At 39.2% G+C, this 17,857-nt stretch overlaps 2 protein-coding genes and 1 pseudogene across 5 annotated transcripts; 1 reads left to right on the top strand and 2 right to left on the bottom strand.

Moving 5' to 3' along the window:
- Positions 1-4,228: 4,228 nt before the first annotated feature.
- LOC104426177 (mitochondrial pyruvate carrier 1) lies at positions 4,229-7,839 on the bottom strand. 4 transcript variants are annotated; one of them, XM_010039132.3, is made up of 6 exons: positions 7,632-7,836; positions 7,457-7,512; positions 5,096-5,207; positions 4,921-4,975; positions 4,698-4,833; positions 4,229-4,513 (listed from the first exon to the last, which is right to left on the bottom strand). In XM_010039132.3, exons 3-6 carry the CDS (start codon positions 5,186-5,188, stop codon positions 4,474-4,476), a joined length of 324 nt encoding a protein of 107 aa, XP_010037434.1. In that variant the 5' UTR covers positions 5,189-5,207; positions 7,457-7,512; positions 7,632-7,836; the 3' UTR covers positions 4,229-4,473. The 4 variants fall into 4 exon arrangements, with proteins under 4 accessions (XP_010037434.1, XP_010037436.1, XP_010037435.1 ...); XM_010039134.3 differs by having other exon boundaries at positions 5,096-5,204; XM_010039133.3 differs by lacking the exon at positions 7,457-7,512.
- A 1,444-nt stretch (positions 7,840-9,283) lies between these two features.
- LOC104427801 lies at positions 9,284-13,997 on the top strand (annotated as a pseudogene).
- Positions 13,998-14,653: 656 nt separating this feature from the next.
- Positions 14,654-17,779, bottom strand: LOC104426173 (adenylate kinase 4). Its single transcript, XM_010039130.3, is given in 7 exon segments — positions 14,654-14,983; positions 14,985-15,002; positions 15,197-15,286; positions 15,482-15,649; positions 15,754-15,873; positions 15,979-16,124; positions 17,298-17,779. Coding segments are annotated over 7 exon segments (741 nt in total). The 5' UTR covers positions 17,413-17,779; the 3' UTR covers positions 14,654-14,899.
- Between the last annotated feature and the right edge of the window lie 78 nt (positions 17,780-17,857).

Here is a 17,857-nt window from a genome sequence, read left to right as displayed (position 1 = left end):
CGACCTCGCCGACGACTAGCAAGGCTCAAGACTCGCTGGATCTAGCGAGACTTGAGCTTGTCAGTGTCGGGCGGGGCCTTGGCTTTGCTGGATCGGCGAGATCAAACCCTGCCCGATGCCGGAGAGCTCGATCTCGCCTATGGCCGGTCGCCAACCGTCATTATGGTCGGCGGTTGGTCGAAGAAAAAGAAAATAAAATAAAATAAAAGAGAAAAAGAGAAAATAATCATTAAAATTAAAAATTATATTTAAAAAAATTATATTTTTAAAAAATTATATTTTTAAAAAATTAATAATTATATTTTTAAAAATTAAAAATTCGATTTTTTAAAAAATATTTTAAAAAGAATTATAAAAAAATTTCATTAAATTTGTATTGCATAAAAATTGTTAAAAAATTTGTATTGCATAAAAATATTTTAACAATAAGTAGGTTTTAACAATACGTGTCGGGTTGAGTATGGGTCACTAAATTTACATTATAAAAATATAGGTCAAAATGGATTAAATGGGTCTAATATGGGTCAACCCATTTTCGACCCGACCCATACACAACCAGACCCACCCATTTGCCACTCCTACCAGCGAGTAAACTTGGGGGGACACGTAAGCGGGAGGATCCACCACTCCTCTGACGTCCCACTTAAGACCCCAAGCGGGCCGTGAGGGGATTCGAACTCCTCCCCCGTGAGGCAGCCCACTTAAGACCCTAAGCGACCGTGATGAGATTCGAACTCCTTCCCTTCATGAGGCGGCCACCAAGGCGGTGGTGTTATGTATCAATGTTTTTTTTTTTTTTGACCCAGGAACCGTACAGCCAGCAGCCGGTGAGTAAACCTGGGGAGATTCGAACTTCTCTCTTTCGTGAGGGAAAGAAAGCCCAAACCATCATGGCCACCAAGGCGGCAGTATGTATCAATGTTATTGCTTAACATTTCACACAAAATGCTTGAGAAATCCTCTCATGAGAAGCGAAAGTAAATTGGGTAAAAAATAATACGGTTTTGCTAACACAACAATTTTTGAGCTATTATGAAAATAAGAAATTATTATGACCAATAAATTCTTTAAAAGCCTGTAATAATTTATAATTTTTTATTATTTAGTTTTTTGTAGTCCAAACAGTTATTTTCATAATAAATCAAATATTTTATACAATCATTTCTTGAAATAATAATTGAGATAAAAGAAATTTTCTTGCATGGAATTGAAAGTCGTCAAATCATAAGTAAAAGTCTTGCCTCGAATGTGCTCCACTTGCTCTTTAACATTGATTATGAAGCTCGAACGGCTAATGTTTGAAATAAAAATTGGTGAGGCATATTAGGCCAACCGACAGCTCTCCCACGTTAGAAACATGTGCATATTTTCTGTACCTTTTAACACGTTGCTTCTGTTCTTGATTGGTCTGAAAGCTGGATCCACGTGAAGCACGCCAGCAAGACGGGGGCGATTTGGTTTTAGCCAAAAACGGGAGGAAAGAAAAGGACATTGCCTCGATCGTAGAGTTCCTTAAACAATCGAGTGGACTACTAGTTTTTCCTTTTTTGGGTCGAAAGGGGACTACTGGGTTTGGTAGACATGGAGTAACGTCACATTTACTCCCATCCACGTGAAGCACCACCTTCTTTAGTTGCTCGACTAGGCTCCTCTATGACTTAGGAGAACCCTTAATATGCATAGGATTGATATCTCCCGTGGGAAAACGAGGAGTTCAAGAAAAGCTCAAGATCAATAACTTAAAACTAGTAATAACACAAATAAAAATAGAATGTTATCTTTAGTTTAGTGAATTGATTCGATTGATTTACATTGGGTTTTGACTGGAGGTGGGTTTTGACTCGACTTACCTCAACCAAAGCCGACAATATCCATCACCAGATTATTTGCTTTACGTCAACACACTTGCATAATCACTTGCTTAGATTATGTATTGTACTTTCTATGAGTGGAAGATCATAATGAGGGGTGAAGGCTTCGAACTCCATACTTGCTCTTTAAATTTTATTCAATTAGGCAACATGAAAGCATCCTTTAACTTGACTACCGGGCGTGATGGCTCCAATGGATAGGCTTCGTGATCCTTTGAGGGAGAGGTGAGAGGTTTGAAGCCTTTGCAACGCAAGGGGGCTAATGGAGTTACTTGGTGACTTACCCGGTGGCATGAGATGGTGGTTTCTTCATGTTGCTACAGGTTCTTCCCGCCGGCTGTTGGCTTTCAGGGTTTATCACCCAAAAAAAAAAACATTCTTTAACTTGAGATTGGAATTAGATCTAAACCTAATCGAATATACATGCTCTTAACATGAAGTTTAGTCAACTTTATTATTTTAGTTAGTTCCAAATCACCTCTAGAAACCAATTCAAATGCATTACAAAACTAAATCTGTGAAAATACCAATATTGCTCACCGATTGGAAAGTACCAAAAAAGTCATAAATCAATTGCATTAACATTAATTCAGTCATGAATCTTTAAATTTGGCTAATTTAATTTTAAATATTTTCATATTTTGTCAATTGAATCAATTTGGCTAATTTAAACTAGAAATTATTGACATTAACGTCGACCCTATGTTACATAGAATAGCCAGGGTCCACCTCAGTAAACTCCAACCTAAATTGATCGAATGGACTTAATTGATTAAATATGAAAAATTTAAAAATTAAATTAATCCAATTAAAAATTTCAAGACCGAATTAATTGATAAAATATGAAAAATTTAAAAATTAAATTAATCCAATTAAAAATTTCAAGACCCAATTGGCACCGATGTAATGGGTTTAAAATATTTTATGTGCATTCCTCGCTTGCTTATCCACAGAATTATTTGAATCCCGAAGCAAAAGCACTAGGGGTGAGCAGCGGTCTGGACATTTGGACCAACCTTGGACCGGCCCAACCTGCTTGGTCCCTGGGCCGGTTCTCAAGGGGATTAGGTCGGTCCTTGGTCCCGAAATTCCAGGATCAACACCGTCTGAGTTGGTCATCGGTTACAGAGTTTTGGGTCGGTCAACCCTCAGACCAACCATATATATTATATTATATTATTTATAATTCTTTTTATATATTCAAACCTAAGTAAAATATCCGTTATATTATATTATATTGAGATGTTCTACCAATAGTACTAATAATAATTTCAATTTAAAACTTTTGTTAAGTATTAATTATGTGTTGTTTGTTTTGTTTTCAAGTGTTTAAAAGTTCAAGTGAATTAACAAGATGTGAAGTTATATATTCATGGTTTATATTAAGTATTTTGAACTTTTTATGGTTTAATTGTATTTTACTAATAAATTTCAGCTACATTTTGCTTTTCAATTTGTGTCAAATGGTAGAAGTTTTTGAAGAGTAGAGTATCTTTGCCGATTCTTCACGGTGATTTGCTTTAGTCAAGTGGTGTGAAGCTCATTTTTTGGTTGAGTGGACTCTACATGATCGAATGCGGGAAAACACTTTTACATATGATGTTATGAATATTAAAGATAGATGATTACAAGAACTTTCCATCTTGTCTCATATCTCGATGAACGGTTACCAGGTACAAAATTTCTATTATTGTGTCATCTTAAATTTGCTAAATATGTATTGGTATTTATAGTTTAGTTGTACAATGTCGTATTATCGATGGATGTATAATTTGAATTTGTAGGTTTGCTTTTTTAGGGAGTATAAAAAATAAGACGAAAAAAATTATCGATCGGTCCCTGATTGGCCAGACCCGGGAACCCCGGTGGATCGATCCTGGTCGCTGGTCCTAGGCTCATAGAGTCGGTCTTCGGTCACAAAATTGAGGGCCCGAACCGACATTTGTCTAGTTAGTCACAGGGTTAGGGGTGGTCCGGACCAACCCGGACCATGCTCACCCCTAAAAAGCACCAGCCACGCCCTCACTGCACTGAAAACGACATACAACAAGATGACTAGACGGACATCAATGTGGGACCCCGAGAATCCATCCGTTTGATTTCCTGTTAATAGATATGACAGGGACCCGAAAACCCAGCAGACCACCAAACTTAAAATCGCTAGAGGAAAGTGTCCCCATTGAAACCACATGAAATGCTTCCTCTAACGTCTCCTCACAAACGTGCACAACACTTTCACAGATCCTAATATCTGATCTCCACTTAGACCGCAGCAGACAGTGTAGTCCTATGTGACGATACCGACCTGTCCTCATGAACCATGCCAACAAAAGCCATGCTTGGTGTGCACAACCAAGGAAATGCGACGGTTCGAGGGATATATCATTGGGCATCCAAGTCCAACAGGAGGTTAAGTTTCCATGCAAGCATCACTTGCTGAAAGTAAATCGTCAACAATGATGCGAAAAATACGAATCAAGTTGCGATCACACAAGACCTGCCAATTATGGTTTGGATAGCATGAAAGCAAACTTCTCAGGAACTCCTGGGAAGAAATCACCACAAGACCAGTGAAATGGGGAAAGAAAGACCCAGCAACATATTATTGTGACGAGGCTTTGTCTTTCTTCTGGGACAAGTACCTATAACAAAGAAAAGAGCAAGTCACACAATGTTTACCTGCTTATGCATCTCCCAGTCAAAGCCACAACCACAACTAAAATCATATGATACACATCAAACCTAAGAAACTAAACAGATCTTTATGTGTATACTTGAGGTGATGTGTAGAGAGTGTATTAAACCAGTGTTGCAATTGGAACTTACCCTTGAGCCGTTGCCCAACGGGATAGTTGATAGAGCTGGACAGATTCATTTGAGGCATGGCATGCAAGGAGTAGGTAGTTCCGTGGCTGCACCATCCATGCAAACCTCATAAACAATGCAGAATATATACACATAGCTGCAATCAAGACGCAAAGGTGAGCTGGCTTGACATGATAAGAAGATAATAAAATTAGTTGCTTTTTTTGGAACAGAAATTGCTAACCTGCTGTCATGTTGCCTGATATCATCTCTGGTGGTTTCTGCATGTCAACCAATCCCTATTGGAAGCAACAAATAAGTTGAACATTAGTGAAAAAGTTGAAAATCCAGGCTTCAAGATGTTTCATTAGTCACTAATGAAGGCATTTGGAAATAGACATTATGGAGAAGAAGCATACAGCAACCACGAATCCCCAGTTTGCAACTGGTCCCCAGAAATGAGTAGTTTTGGGGCCAACGGGACTGTTCAAGAAAGCTCGGAAAGAAGCCATTTGTAGCAAGTAATTCCTGCTGAAAATTCACACCAGACATATCAGAAGCTTGCCTCCCAATAATATGTAAAAATAAATCTCATGCAAACTTGGAGAATGGTCAACCACAAAGGTTATAATGGAACAATTTTCTTGCAAAAAATAGCTTAAATTTTTTAATTATGGGATAGCAATAGATCTAGAAGTAGTCTGTTCTGCGTAAATCACCATCTATTGCCCACCAGGTGCTTATACTAGGGCATCCTTCATTAGTAGAACTATGGCATACTGAGTGTGCATAAGCCCACTATATTTTCGATGAAATTCAAACAAAAGCTACAATGATGGCCACCAGACAGGCAGCAATTGAAACACAGATTTCTCATGAAGAATCTAACCTCTTACAAGGGAAATAACTAGCAAGGACTAAGGGCAAGCATAGATACTGGCCCAAAAAATAAAGGAGGGGAAGCTAATTGTTCAAGACATGTCGATTCACTAGCCTTTCTTGTGCATTGTTGAGTTGAGCTGCAACACCCCAAACCCCATGATAACGCCATGTGTGAATGCCAAGGAGGCTACTATAAACCCGCGGAGCATATACATAAAAGTATAATTTTATTGAAAAGAGGACGGAGTCCCCCCTACATAGCTGATATATCAATCAACCTGTAAAGCAAAATCTTATTTTTCTTATAGCATGCATATATAATATGTACACAGCAGGCCATTTCATAAACATACCCAAGGCTCAGGTCACACTTGGCCAGTGTACAAGTGTCAACAATAGAGAAGCCTGGGAGGTACACAATTGGCTGATCAACAACATAACTTTAACACATTTACAGGACATGAACAATGGAGGCTCACTGTTGGCCATAATGGAACTAGGACTATTTGCCCACGCAGACCACAAATCAATTTTATACATAAATAGGCAAGGGGACACGCTAAGCATTTGTTGCTCAACTCTAACTCTAACTAAGTCCACTTTGACTTTTAGTGCCTGAGAATTTCCCAGTTATATCTCCAAAAGTGATGAAGACACCCTCTCAGTTAATTCTGAAAATGTTAAACAAGGGGCGAACAGCACCACCTCAGTCAGTGAAATTTCAAGGTCTGTAAGACATCACTTGATACAAGTAGTCACCTTCACAATCACACGCAATGTACGTGGGTATGCAACATGCAGGTGAAACGAGTTTAACATGAATGCTGCAAACAACACATTAATCAAATGAAGTACATATAAGTGGGTTTGCATAGAGAATTTTATGGTCTGGCCAGAGACTCATCCTGAGAGCAGGACATTGCTCTCATGGCTATTGAGAATGAATCAAATCAGATGGTTCTATTCCTCAATCTGTCAGTCATCCACAACCACTGATGAAGGATTCCTCGAAAGAGTGGCACTTATCCACCAGCCATGAGTCCAGTCATATAACACATAACACAGGTTCCCATTAACACACATAGAAAGTCGTTCAATGACCTTGCTCCTAAGAGTGGCAAATAAAAGTGACACTGAGCTAATAGCTAGGACCCACATAGACCAAAAGGCACACAATGTGACGCACATCAGTGCACAAAAGCATATACCATCAGCCAGTCATATTGCCACAATTCATCAAACACGTGTAGTGCCATATACTGACCCATCATATATTACATGTATCACACACTCACTTGAGGATAGACACAATTCACCATAGTAATATTTTACTCCAGCACTAAATCACTAGTGCCAGGGGGATCAAACAATTTCACACCAAGAGAGTTAAAATACACAAGGTCCGAGAACTTGACTTCAAGATGGCCCAGCAAATATTCCCTTAATCCAATTCGCCTAAAATCACCATTCTAATCATCCATTGTCAACTAATAACTTCTTTCTTTCTTAACTTCAGTAAGAAACTTAAAATTTAGTCTTTTTTTATTTCATGGATTAAGTTCAAAAACCACATGTAAACACATCAGTCCAGCTTTGGACAGATTTCATATCATTTAAATTCTTCAAACTTCTTAACTCCAAACTCATTACCTTGAACTGTAACTACCCAATTACTTCAACAACTCAAAGGTGTAAAAGTTGAGTGCATTTTCCATTCAAATTGAAGCTTCAGAAGTCTATTTCAGTGAAAATGAAGCACAAAAGCTTAGCCTTAAGGCTGGACAACCTAAACCAAAATCATCCTTTCAAACATTCAATCAAAAATCTACCCGCTCAACAGCAAGATCAATAGTTTAAGCTCATCTCACCAAAAAAAGAAAAACCCCTTTGAAACCAAACTTAATGAAATCAGGGTTCAAATGATCTCGCCCAATCCAAGCCTCCCCTTTTACAGCTTACATCCCAGTTTGCAACCATCAAATCACAGAAGCAAAACCAAAATTTAGCACGAAATCTACAAGGACTCCATAAAATCTTCAAAAAAAAAAAAAAAAAACACTTGTCCAGCGTTACCTCAAAGAAGATATTCTTCGATATGGTTAATCATAGATTTCGCATCACGACCTTCAATTTGTCACCAGTCGTGCAACAAGATTCGGGTTTGAAATGTCGAAGGTAAGGCCTCCCTCCCTGCCCTGTTTTTCTTTCTTCGACTTTTTCTGGCCTGTAGAATCTCCTCTTTCACCTAAATGGGTTGGCCACTTGGCCGTGAATCCCCCTCCCGTAACTTCATTTCTTTATTATCTTCTCAAAAGTCAAAATTTCACTAAACCTATTACAACTTGGGATCCAAAAACATTATGATATATTGATGCAGGGATGATAATACAAATTATCTCTGAATTTTGATTTAATATGCAATATCATTTTCAACTTTTCAATTTTTACAATATAAACCTCAAGTTTTAATTCACTTTGCAATATCGTCTCCAGATTTTTGATTTGTTCAATGCGGATCCTTGAATTGTTAATAGATATTCAATATAGTTCCAAAACTATACAAAAAGAATTAAGATTCAAGAATCATATTGAACATTAGACTAAAGTTTAAAAGATTGGATTAAATGAATTAACGGTTTAAGGAGCATATTAAATGTTGGACCAAAATTCATAGACCATATTACATAATGAACTAAAGTTCATAGACAAATTGTGTCATTTTTCTATCGCTTTAAGAAAGAATCCACATCGCTAGCCCTCTATATGGCTTAAAAGCTCTATATTTCACTTACTTATAAAATCGGATAATTACATAAACACACTTGAAAATGGTTTTATTTTTTGTTTATCCAAATATATTTGGTTTATATACCACACTAAATCTCTATTATTAATAATCGCTCAAATAAAACTATTTACAATTTGTTTGGATTGACTTTTCTGTTTTTACTTTTTTTTAATTAGAAATTTGTGATATAAGCATTTACCCTTTTTTTTTTCCTGAATTAGAAACACTTGATATTTTCACAACGTAAAAATATTAATGAGTACATTCACGTATATTGGCATGTAAATAAAGGAAGATACTTTTTACTTATGTTAAATATCAAACAAAGCCTTTTTGGCTTAACTAATACATAGTGATTACATGTTTTTTTTTTTTTTTTACCTTACAAATGGAAATGGGTTTCCTTCAACGATGCTTTTTCTATGTGAGGCCCTATTGTTAGATTAAAGAAAATATATTAAGCCTTCTAGAATCGGAGCGGTAACTAGAAAACTACTAGAGAGTCAGTTTAAATAGTTGTTTGAGACAAAATGATATGGTTAGAGGTCAAGAGTTGTCAAATGAACAAGTTTTTACCAGGTTAGGAATGTGGCGTTTGAAGTTGGCTGTTCCGCTTCGCATCCTTCCTATTCAAAGGAGTTTATTAGATTAAAGAAAATATATTATACCTTCTAGAATCGGGGTGGGAACTAGAAAACTACTAGAGAGTTAGTTTAAAGAGTTGTTTGAGACGAAAGGATATGGTTGGAGGTCAAGAGTTGTCAAATGAACAAGTTTTTACCAGGTTAGGAATGTGGCGTTTGAAGTTGGTTTTTCCGCTTCGCATCCTTCCTATTCAAAGAAGTTTGCTTTCCGCTATTTAATTCTTCACGCGAGCCAGTTTATTTTCAATTCGATCGCTTCATTGATCGGGTCATCTTCTTCACCATCACCAACAATGGCCCTTTTACTCGCACTGTGCTACGTCGTCTTTTCATTTGTTTCAATCTTGTCGGCGTCGTCGACGGACGTGGCCAACGGTTGGTTGCCTTTGGTCTCTCTTTTTCGTTATTTTCTGGGTGCATTCCTTTGTGAATTTTCCCTTCTCCGACCTCAAATTTGGGTGCATTCCTTCCACGGTCTTCTTCTTTCTCTCTCCACTCCGCGATGGCCCATTTTCCCTTCTCCGACCTCAACTGGAGATGGAGGAGGAGGGCAAAACCATCCAGGAAAGGAAGGGATAGGGATGGAGCAGCAGTGGAGGGGAGTGACGGACCCCATCTCGATGTCAAAGGAAAAAGTTTCGTTTTGCGATTCGCAGCAAATCCAAGTTCAGCGACATGTGGTCGCTGATAATGCTTTCATCCCTTCCCCGATCCCTCCATAATGCTTGCAATTTACTCTCCCGTCTGTGTGGTCTCTCCATATATTTTAACTCTCTTTTCTGAAATATCAAATGGGTCCTAGCGCAGAGGGGCCCGGGCGACACGTGTCGCCTAGTGAATTGAGTAAAATTTTGACAAGGTGGAATTTAAGCGATATCTAATATTTTCTCGATTCGGAGTGGAAATTAAAAGACTACTAGAGAGTTGATTTGAAGAGTTATTTGAGATGGAAGGATATAATTGGAGTCGAGAGTTGTCAAACAAACAAGCTTTTACCATGTTAGGAATATGTGGTGTTTGAAGTTGGTTGATCCGCTTCACATTCTTACTATTCAAAGGAGAATGCTTTCTAGTGTTTAATTCTTCACCCAACCCAATTTTTTTTCTATTCGATTGCTTCATTGATCGTGTCATCTTCTTCACCATCACCAACAATGGTCCTTTTACTCGCACTCTACCGCGTCTGTTCTGCATGCGACATGCATGTTCTGAGACGTCCTCGTCATGTCCCTAATCATTTTGGAAACGACTTGGATCTTCTTCTTCTTCTTCTTCTTCTTCTTCTTCGTCTTTTTCTCCTTAGTAAAAGATAATATTTTGACCAGCAGCTCAACCTTGTTCTAAGTCTTTCGGAGGTATTAACGTTACGTCTTTGTGCAGTGACGATAGATGAACCAACGGTCAAGAGGTCGGACTTCCCATGTGATTTCTTGTTTGGAATTGCCACTTCTGCTCAGCAGGTGAATACCCGTTTCAGCATGATAAATATATGATGACAACCTTGCATATCAGTATTTGTTCAAGCTAAAAATATGCATGTCTTGAAAATGGGAGTTCATGTTATTATGCAGATCGAAGGATCTGCAGCAGGTGGTAGGGGACCAAGCATTTGGGATGACTTTGCTGCTCGAGGTTCTCGCTTTCTTTCTTTTTTAACGTCGACTATTTATTATTATATATCTATACGCCTTACCATTTGATTTTCCTACGATATGTAAAAAGCTTTCTGATTAAAGCTGAACACACCAATTTGGTTTAGTTCTTCCTCATCTTGTTCCCTGAATTTCACTGGTCCAGGCAAGATCCAGGATAAGAGTAATGCATCGGTTGCTATAGACTCATATAATCGTTACAAGGTGAGTCCAATTCTGTAATTTTTTTCAACCATAGACAACAACAAATTCTTTGTAGAACCTGTGACAAATCCATCATCTGTATATGATAAATATATCATCATGGGTACAGGAAGATGTAGGAATCTTGAAGGAACTCGGGGTAAACACATACAGATTCTCCATCTCCTGGAGCAGAATTCTTCCGCGTAAGTACCGTACCGGTAGCATTTGCTCTTCCAACCGTCTGTTTATTACATGTGAAGATGTGAAGTATTAGCCGATGAAGAGATTCTAATGCTGATCTGCTTGCCACTCTAAATTCCAATGCAGAAGGATCAGTCAGTGGTGGAATAAACCAACAGGGTATTGATTATTACAACAATTTGATAAATGAATTGGTAGCATCCGGTAAGCCAATGACAATGACACCGAGAGATACTGTTGTATTGGGAAGAAGCTTTGTCCTAATCTTACTCTTTGATTACTTGCAGGCATCAAACCTTTTGTCACACTGATGCACAATGACTGCCCCAAGCCTTGCAGGACAAGTATGGCGGATTCTTAAGCCATAATATATTGTAAGCACGAGGTACTCTGTAAATTAAATGGTTTGAGTATTAGTTCTTGACAATGAAGCACAAGTTTGGGTCTGGTGTTTCCCTGGATATGCAGGAATGATTTTAGGGACTATTGCGAGATTTGCTTCAAGACATATGGAGATAGGGTAAAGAACTGGATTACCACAAATGAGCCACTAGCTACGGCTCTATTTGGGTATGACCTTGGATTCTCTGCACCGGGTCGGTGTTCAACTCCAAACTGTGATGCCGGTAACTCTTCTACAGAGCCTTACATCGTAGCCCACACTCATTTGCTTGCACATGCAACTGCTGTTAAGCTCTACAGAGGAAAATTTAAGGTGAGGTGATGCACGATTTTAGTTCCTGTATGCATGCCATTAAGCACACTTCAAATTAATGCTGGCTTTTTGCCTTCATTCTGTCTGATCATCACTCTGCGCAAATATCAGACTTGTGTGCTTCTGTTCTCTCAGAAAGGTATTTACCCGACGGTTATATACTACTGTAGGCTGACCAAAAAGGAGAAATTGGAATTAGCCTCGTGGGAAAAAATTATTTGCCATACTCGAATAGTTCAGATGACAAAGCTGCAACAGAGAGAGCTATGGACTTCGCTGTGGGTTGGTGAGTGAATCTTCCATCTGCATACATGGACGTGATCAGATTTATATACCTTCTTTTTATGTAGCTACACACACATGAGCTTTCAGATGCCTAATCACAATAGTTGCACCTCGATAAGTTCATATCCTTGGTTCTAAGACAGTTTAAATTACCTGTCTATTCATGGTTTTCCACATTAGCCTTGCTAAAGTCGAGTACCAAAATCATCTTATGGCATTTAAATGACATTTCAGAGATGTTAACTCCCTCTCATCCGAGAGAACTAATTTTGACGCTCGCCTCTGCCGATAGTAGAGTTGACCCTGTTAGTCTTAGTCAAGACAATTATTGATGCCGCCACTCAGGGATTACTCAATAGAGGAGGGGCTGTGTATCAATTTTTCCACCCGTGTTAGGGAGAACGGAGAGGTCCTTACTCTTGCCTGATGAATTGCCTTTGCAAATTGAATCGATGCAGGGTTAGCACTACTTCTGATCTTGCTAGCAAGGGGATTCGTTATTTTCATTCCTGTCAATTCCTTTTGAAAAAGGAGGAATGCGAGAAGGGATTACCTGCCAACATTTTTTCTACTTCTTTTAGTCCTATTCTGGGCATCCATGTCGACCATAGAACTTAAATATATACGTTGAACACTCAGCGGCCTTTCAGAAAATAGATGCCACATAAATTTCGTGCTAGTTCATTCCCCATGCGATAGTTCATTTTTGAAGAAGCTCAACAAGAAGTCATTATTTATTGATAGGTTCCTTGATCCGTTGGTGAATGGAGATTATCCAAGCATAATGAGAAGCGTGGTGAAAGACAGATTACCCACTTTCACTGCAGAGGAGAAGGAGATGGTGAAGGGGTCTCTCGACTTCATTGGTATCAACTACTATTCAACACAGTATGCTCGAAACACCCCAGAAAATGAACGCAAAGTGGGAACTAGCTACTCTTATGACTCGTTCGTGAACGAAACTGGTAATGACGAGCCATATCTTTACCATTCCAAGATCATGAAAGATGTATTAAGATGATTAGGAATGATAATCGATAATTTTCTAACCCACTCCTGTAAATTTCAGCAACGAGGGACGGCGTAATGATCGGTCCAAAGGTAGTTATGCTTTTACAACCTCATAGCAGCACGACAGATGAACCTTATTACCACAATAACGGATCTTTGTTTTCAGGCTTCAGGGATTGAGTGGATATATAGGTATCCAGATGGTCTGGTGCAAATTTTGGGCCATGTAAAGCAGAAGTACCAAAACCCAAAGATTTACATTACTGAGAATGGTAGGAGTGGCATTTCTAGTGATATATCATCCAGATTATCATCGTACATATCTGGACCTCCCATATAAAAGTAACATATCTTACTCAGTAAATATGTTTTATCACAGGTGTCACTGAAGAAAATGTAGGGGGCCGTCTAGTGCCCGAAAAGCTGAACGATCCTCACAGGATTGATTGCTTGAAGCAGCATCTCGCACGTGTCCTTCAATCGAGGAAGTAAGTCCTCAATTCCATCACATTTGCAATCCTCACTACTTTGGTTATCTGCCACTGCAATGCAAGCATCTTGTTAACCGCATGTCTAATTTGCCGCATGTGTCAAAAGAGGATGATATGCATGTTTCTTTGCATTCACACCAAGTTATCGCTAATTCGTGATTGCATGTGTGTGGCAAGTCATGGCTTGATCCAGTTTTACTAGGACGACCAGTTTAAACTCTTAATGTTAGCTCTGCCCCGAGGCCAACGCCCGGTAACAACTTCTGAAGCTGATCAATTTGGGCAATGCAGGAACGGAGTGAATGTGCAAGGATACATCCACTGGTCACTCGCTGACAACTGGGAATGGGGCTCGGGCTTCAAACCGAGGTTCGGGCTTTACTACACTGACTATGAGGACAACCTCAAACGCCATGCTAAAAAATCTGCCGAATGGTACAAGGCTTTTCTGCAAGGTGGCCACTAACCAATCCTAGCAGGCTGCTCTCAACTGTTGCACGTTAGTCTGAAGATTTTATCTTGTTATCATATAGAGAGACGTGCTATTGTTTATCAGAGTGATATTTCCTTGTTGAAAGTATACGTTACCATGAGGATTGTATTTTGTCAGACCAAGGCTATAATGGTCCGAAAAGTTTCAATATTTCACCATCGTCACTTTAACCGATTTCCCCCGAATTGTCTATAAGTATAATGTGGCACTGGGGCTGCGCGGATGAGATGATCTTTAGAGGGAATGAGCTGCAAAATTATACGCAAGTCGATGCAATTTAATTATCATTTCATTCCAGGGGATGACCCCAAAAATCTCAGAATGAATAAGGATACTTTATATTCATCAGTATGGCAAACATATATATTCAGATAACAAGCTAGACCACCATCAGCTAATATATTCTTCTCAAAGTCAACGGTGGTATTTTGTTAAATAGGGTCTCCAGGAATCAAGAATATATTAGCTACACGAACTCGTGATTCACTCTATGTTTCATCCAAAACTATCCCAGCCCCAAAAAGTGAATATTAATTAAGTCAAATTGCACAGACCGGAAAAAGAATATATATATCGGTAGAGTTCGTGAAGTATGGAGTCTATATTCTGAGGGAAGGAAGGCATAATCAAGCAAATCAAGCCCTACTCCATTGTCATCAGTGCTTATCCGTTCTCGCATTTCCAGAAGAAATGACCAAAGACAAGCAATTCTGTCCTCAACTTTATTTTAGGACGATAAGGAAAATCCCTCAACAATTTGAAAACAGCCGCCACATTCAATTATACAACAATGGAACAGAAACTCAAAGGTTCCGATATCTATCCTGTAAAACTCAACTAGTTGTTGGAATTCTCAGGTGGGAACACCATCTTTTTCAAGAAGACAAAACCTTCTCAACCTCGCCCATCACATCCTTAGGAGGTTTTTCCGCATGAAGATTTGCAACTATTCCCTTTTTTGGAGTAATAATCAATCACCTGTATGCAAAGTACACCAACCAATCAGACAAGCTAACTAAACTAAAATAGAAACATTGCTGGCTTCAAACAAGCAGGAAGAAAAAGGGAAAAAAGCAACAAACGCGAGCCTGTGGAATGGATTTAATTATAATTCATCCAACGTCTAACACATGAAATTGTTGAAGGCACTAGAAGGAAGTCGTATAGGGTACCGGTTCAGTTTGCTTATGGAATGTCTCAAGTCGAGATTTGAGGACAGCTGCAGTATCATCCTTGCGCTGAATCAAAGGTTCTCCGGTAACCTTCAACAGAATAAACAAGCAGTGAGATACAGGTGGAGTTAAAAATGGATCAACTTTAACTTGAAACAGTCTAATAACTGAAGCAAAACAACTGATGAAGGAAAAGACCCTCTCTTAGACCATCCTGCACAGGAATTTACAGGTTCCTAAACTTTTTAAACCAAGCAGAGTAAAATGAGCATCCAAAATGCTTACATCATCAACCCCCGGAACCTTCGGAGGAGCAAATTTTGTATGGTAGGTCCTGCCACTGGAAGGATGTATCCACCGACCAGTTATCCTCTCCTCCAAGATTGCATCATCAATTGCAAAATTCAGAACTTTATCAATTTTGGCACCACGCTTTTCTAGCATCTCATCAAGCTGGCGGGGAAAGAAACAGAGCAGCCTGTGAGAAAACGAGACTACACAGGAGTTGATGTACAAAAAGAAAATATATTTGATCAACCAAAGTACTTGTACAAAACCTTCTGCGCTTGCATGATGGTTCTTGGAAATCCATCAAGAATGAAACCTTTATGGCATGAAGGCTTTTTCATTGCTTCATCTATAATGCCAACAACCAAGTCATCAGAAACGAGTTCTCCCTGGAAAGCAGTTTTGCACACATAAATTACTTGCTGTAAGACAGTCATTGAAACAAAAAGAGGACTCCAACGGGAGAGCCAAAAATAATGTAAAAGAAGTCATACCTTGTCCATGGTTTCTTTGGCTTTGAGACCAAGAGGGGTCTTTGCAGCAACAGCAGCTCTTAACATATCACCAGTAGCCAAGTGGCACAAGCAGTATTCATCCTTAATGAAAGGTGATTGGGTGCCTTTTCCAGATCCTGGAGGGCCTGCATTTTCACAAGAAAGCATACGCCATTGCCTATCAATACAATACCTTGACAATTGCTTGCATACTGACAACCACTAAAATGAACTTCAGCACAAGTGAAACAAGAGACGCCAATGTCTAAGAAGAACAACATTTGAGATTAATAAAAAAGGATTGAAGGGTTGAAGCTTATAACTTGTGCTTCAGTCCATCTTTTCTTTTTCTTTTTTGTTAGTGTCTAGTGGCTATCTCATAGCAAATCTCAGAAGCAGTCGCAGATATACACGGCATTATCTTTGAAAATGGAAGAGTGAATACAGCAAAGTAGACGAATATACACAATACATGAAATCAATGCATGAAGACATGTACAAAGTACATTTGGCTTATAATCTCAAAAGCCCTATTATACATTCAACCAACATGTCAAGAAGAGAGGAAGCTTTAACAAACGCTAGGATTCAGCGAGTGAGAATCAATCAACATCATCATATAATAACTAGCTTTGAAGGCCTGACTCTTTGTAAAAACCAACATACTCGCTACCCCTGAACTGATCTTTCTGGATGTGAAGTCTAAATTTGTAGAGAAACTATCGAATTTCAGGTTCCCTTTCAGATTGGTAAAATATAAAAGAAAGATCAAGGTACATGTAGTTTGAGTTCAATCAAGGTACATTTAAGCCAGTGGACAAAAACAAGAACCCTCTTACGTCCCTCAGAAAGCCTTACTAGAATGCTGTATCAGATAACGGTAGAAATTGATTCCAAGTATAGGTAAAGCTCAAATACGATATAGGCTAGAGTCTTGTAGAACGGAACCGATGGAGAAAATATGGCCATCAATTTCCCAATGACCTCTGTTTTTCTTCAATAGAGAAGCAAGAACCCTTGAACAATCATTCCAATAAATTCACTATAATTTGGGATAAGTTCCCTGGACAGAACATGTATGCCAGGGGGAAATAACAAAAGCCCAATCCCTTATTCATGAGCGCTACAAATACGGTGGCGACTTCAGCCCACAAGGCCATGAAGCACGAAAATCTTTCTCCTTCTTCCCGCTTACCAAGTTCGACTTCAAAAGAAAATGAGATTGCACTTGGAGAAGACCATGACATTGGACAATCATGCAGCCGGCCACACAACTATCGACCGGTTAAAGAGCGAGGCAGGGACGGAAAGCAAACTACCGATGAGGATGACGCGCTTGTCGGGCTTAGTGGAGCACTTCAAACGACGGAGGAGCTCAGTCATGAGATTGACGGAAGGCACATCTTCCAGATTCACAGCACTCGTGCTCCCCATCCTTGCAGTCGCTTCTCGCACGCAGGACACGAGCAGAGAGACAGGGAGTCGATAGAGACAATAAAAGAGAGATTCTTTCCTGTCCTGGAGAGTCGTAGAAAAGCTAGAATACAAAACGACAGGAATCTAAGAACATCTCCCAAAAAGCCACCAACCATACCGAACCACGTATCAACGGAAAACCGACCGTGTCGCTTTCTACATTTGCTTTTACCGCCTCCCATTTTCTGAAGTCGGATCTAACCATGGCTTTGGGAAGAAATTGGGAGTTTGGACTAGGGTACGGTTCCACCTCTCCAGGAACTCGTCGGGCAGAAAATAACGTTACCAATTTATGCTTTTCAGCATGGACAATAAGCAGCGGATAGAAAGGAACTCCATGAATCTGGGCACGTAACAATGATACTGCGAATGCCCTTGCTATCTGCTCTGGATTCAGAGCTCA

Source organism: Eucalyptus grandis, chromosome 11 (assembly GCF_016545825.1).
Source record: "Eucalyptus grandis isolate ANBG69807.140 chromosome 11, ASM1654582v1, whole genome shotgun sequence".
Lineage (NCBI taxonomy): Eukaryota > Viridiplantae > Streptophyta > Magnoliopsida > Myrtales > Myrtaceae > Eucalyptus > Eucalyptus grandis.
Note: the sequence above shows the minus strand (reverse complement) of the source record. Positions and strands in the feature narration are given on the sequence as shown.

Excerpts from the sequence above, each read along its gene's own strand:
- LOC104426177 (XM_010039132.3), bottom strand. The coding sequence starts at position 5,188 with ATGGCTTCTTTCCGAGCTTTCTTGAACAGTCCCGTTGGCCCCAAAACT. Across the intron at positions 4,834-4,920 it reads ATCAGGCAACATGACAGCAG|CTATGTGTATATATTCTGCA; the intron begins GTTAGCAATTTC and ends TCTTGATTGCAG. Across the intron at positions 4,514-4,697 it reads CGTTGGGCAACGGCTCAAGG|GTACTTGTCCCAGAAGAAAG; the intron begins GTAAGTTCCAAT and ends TCTTTGTTATAG.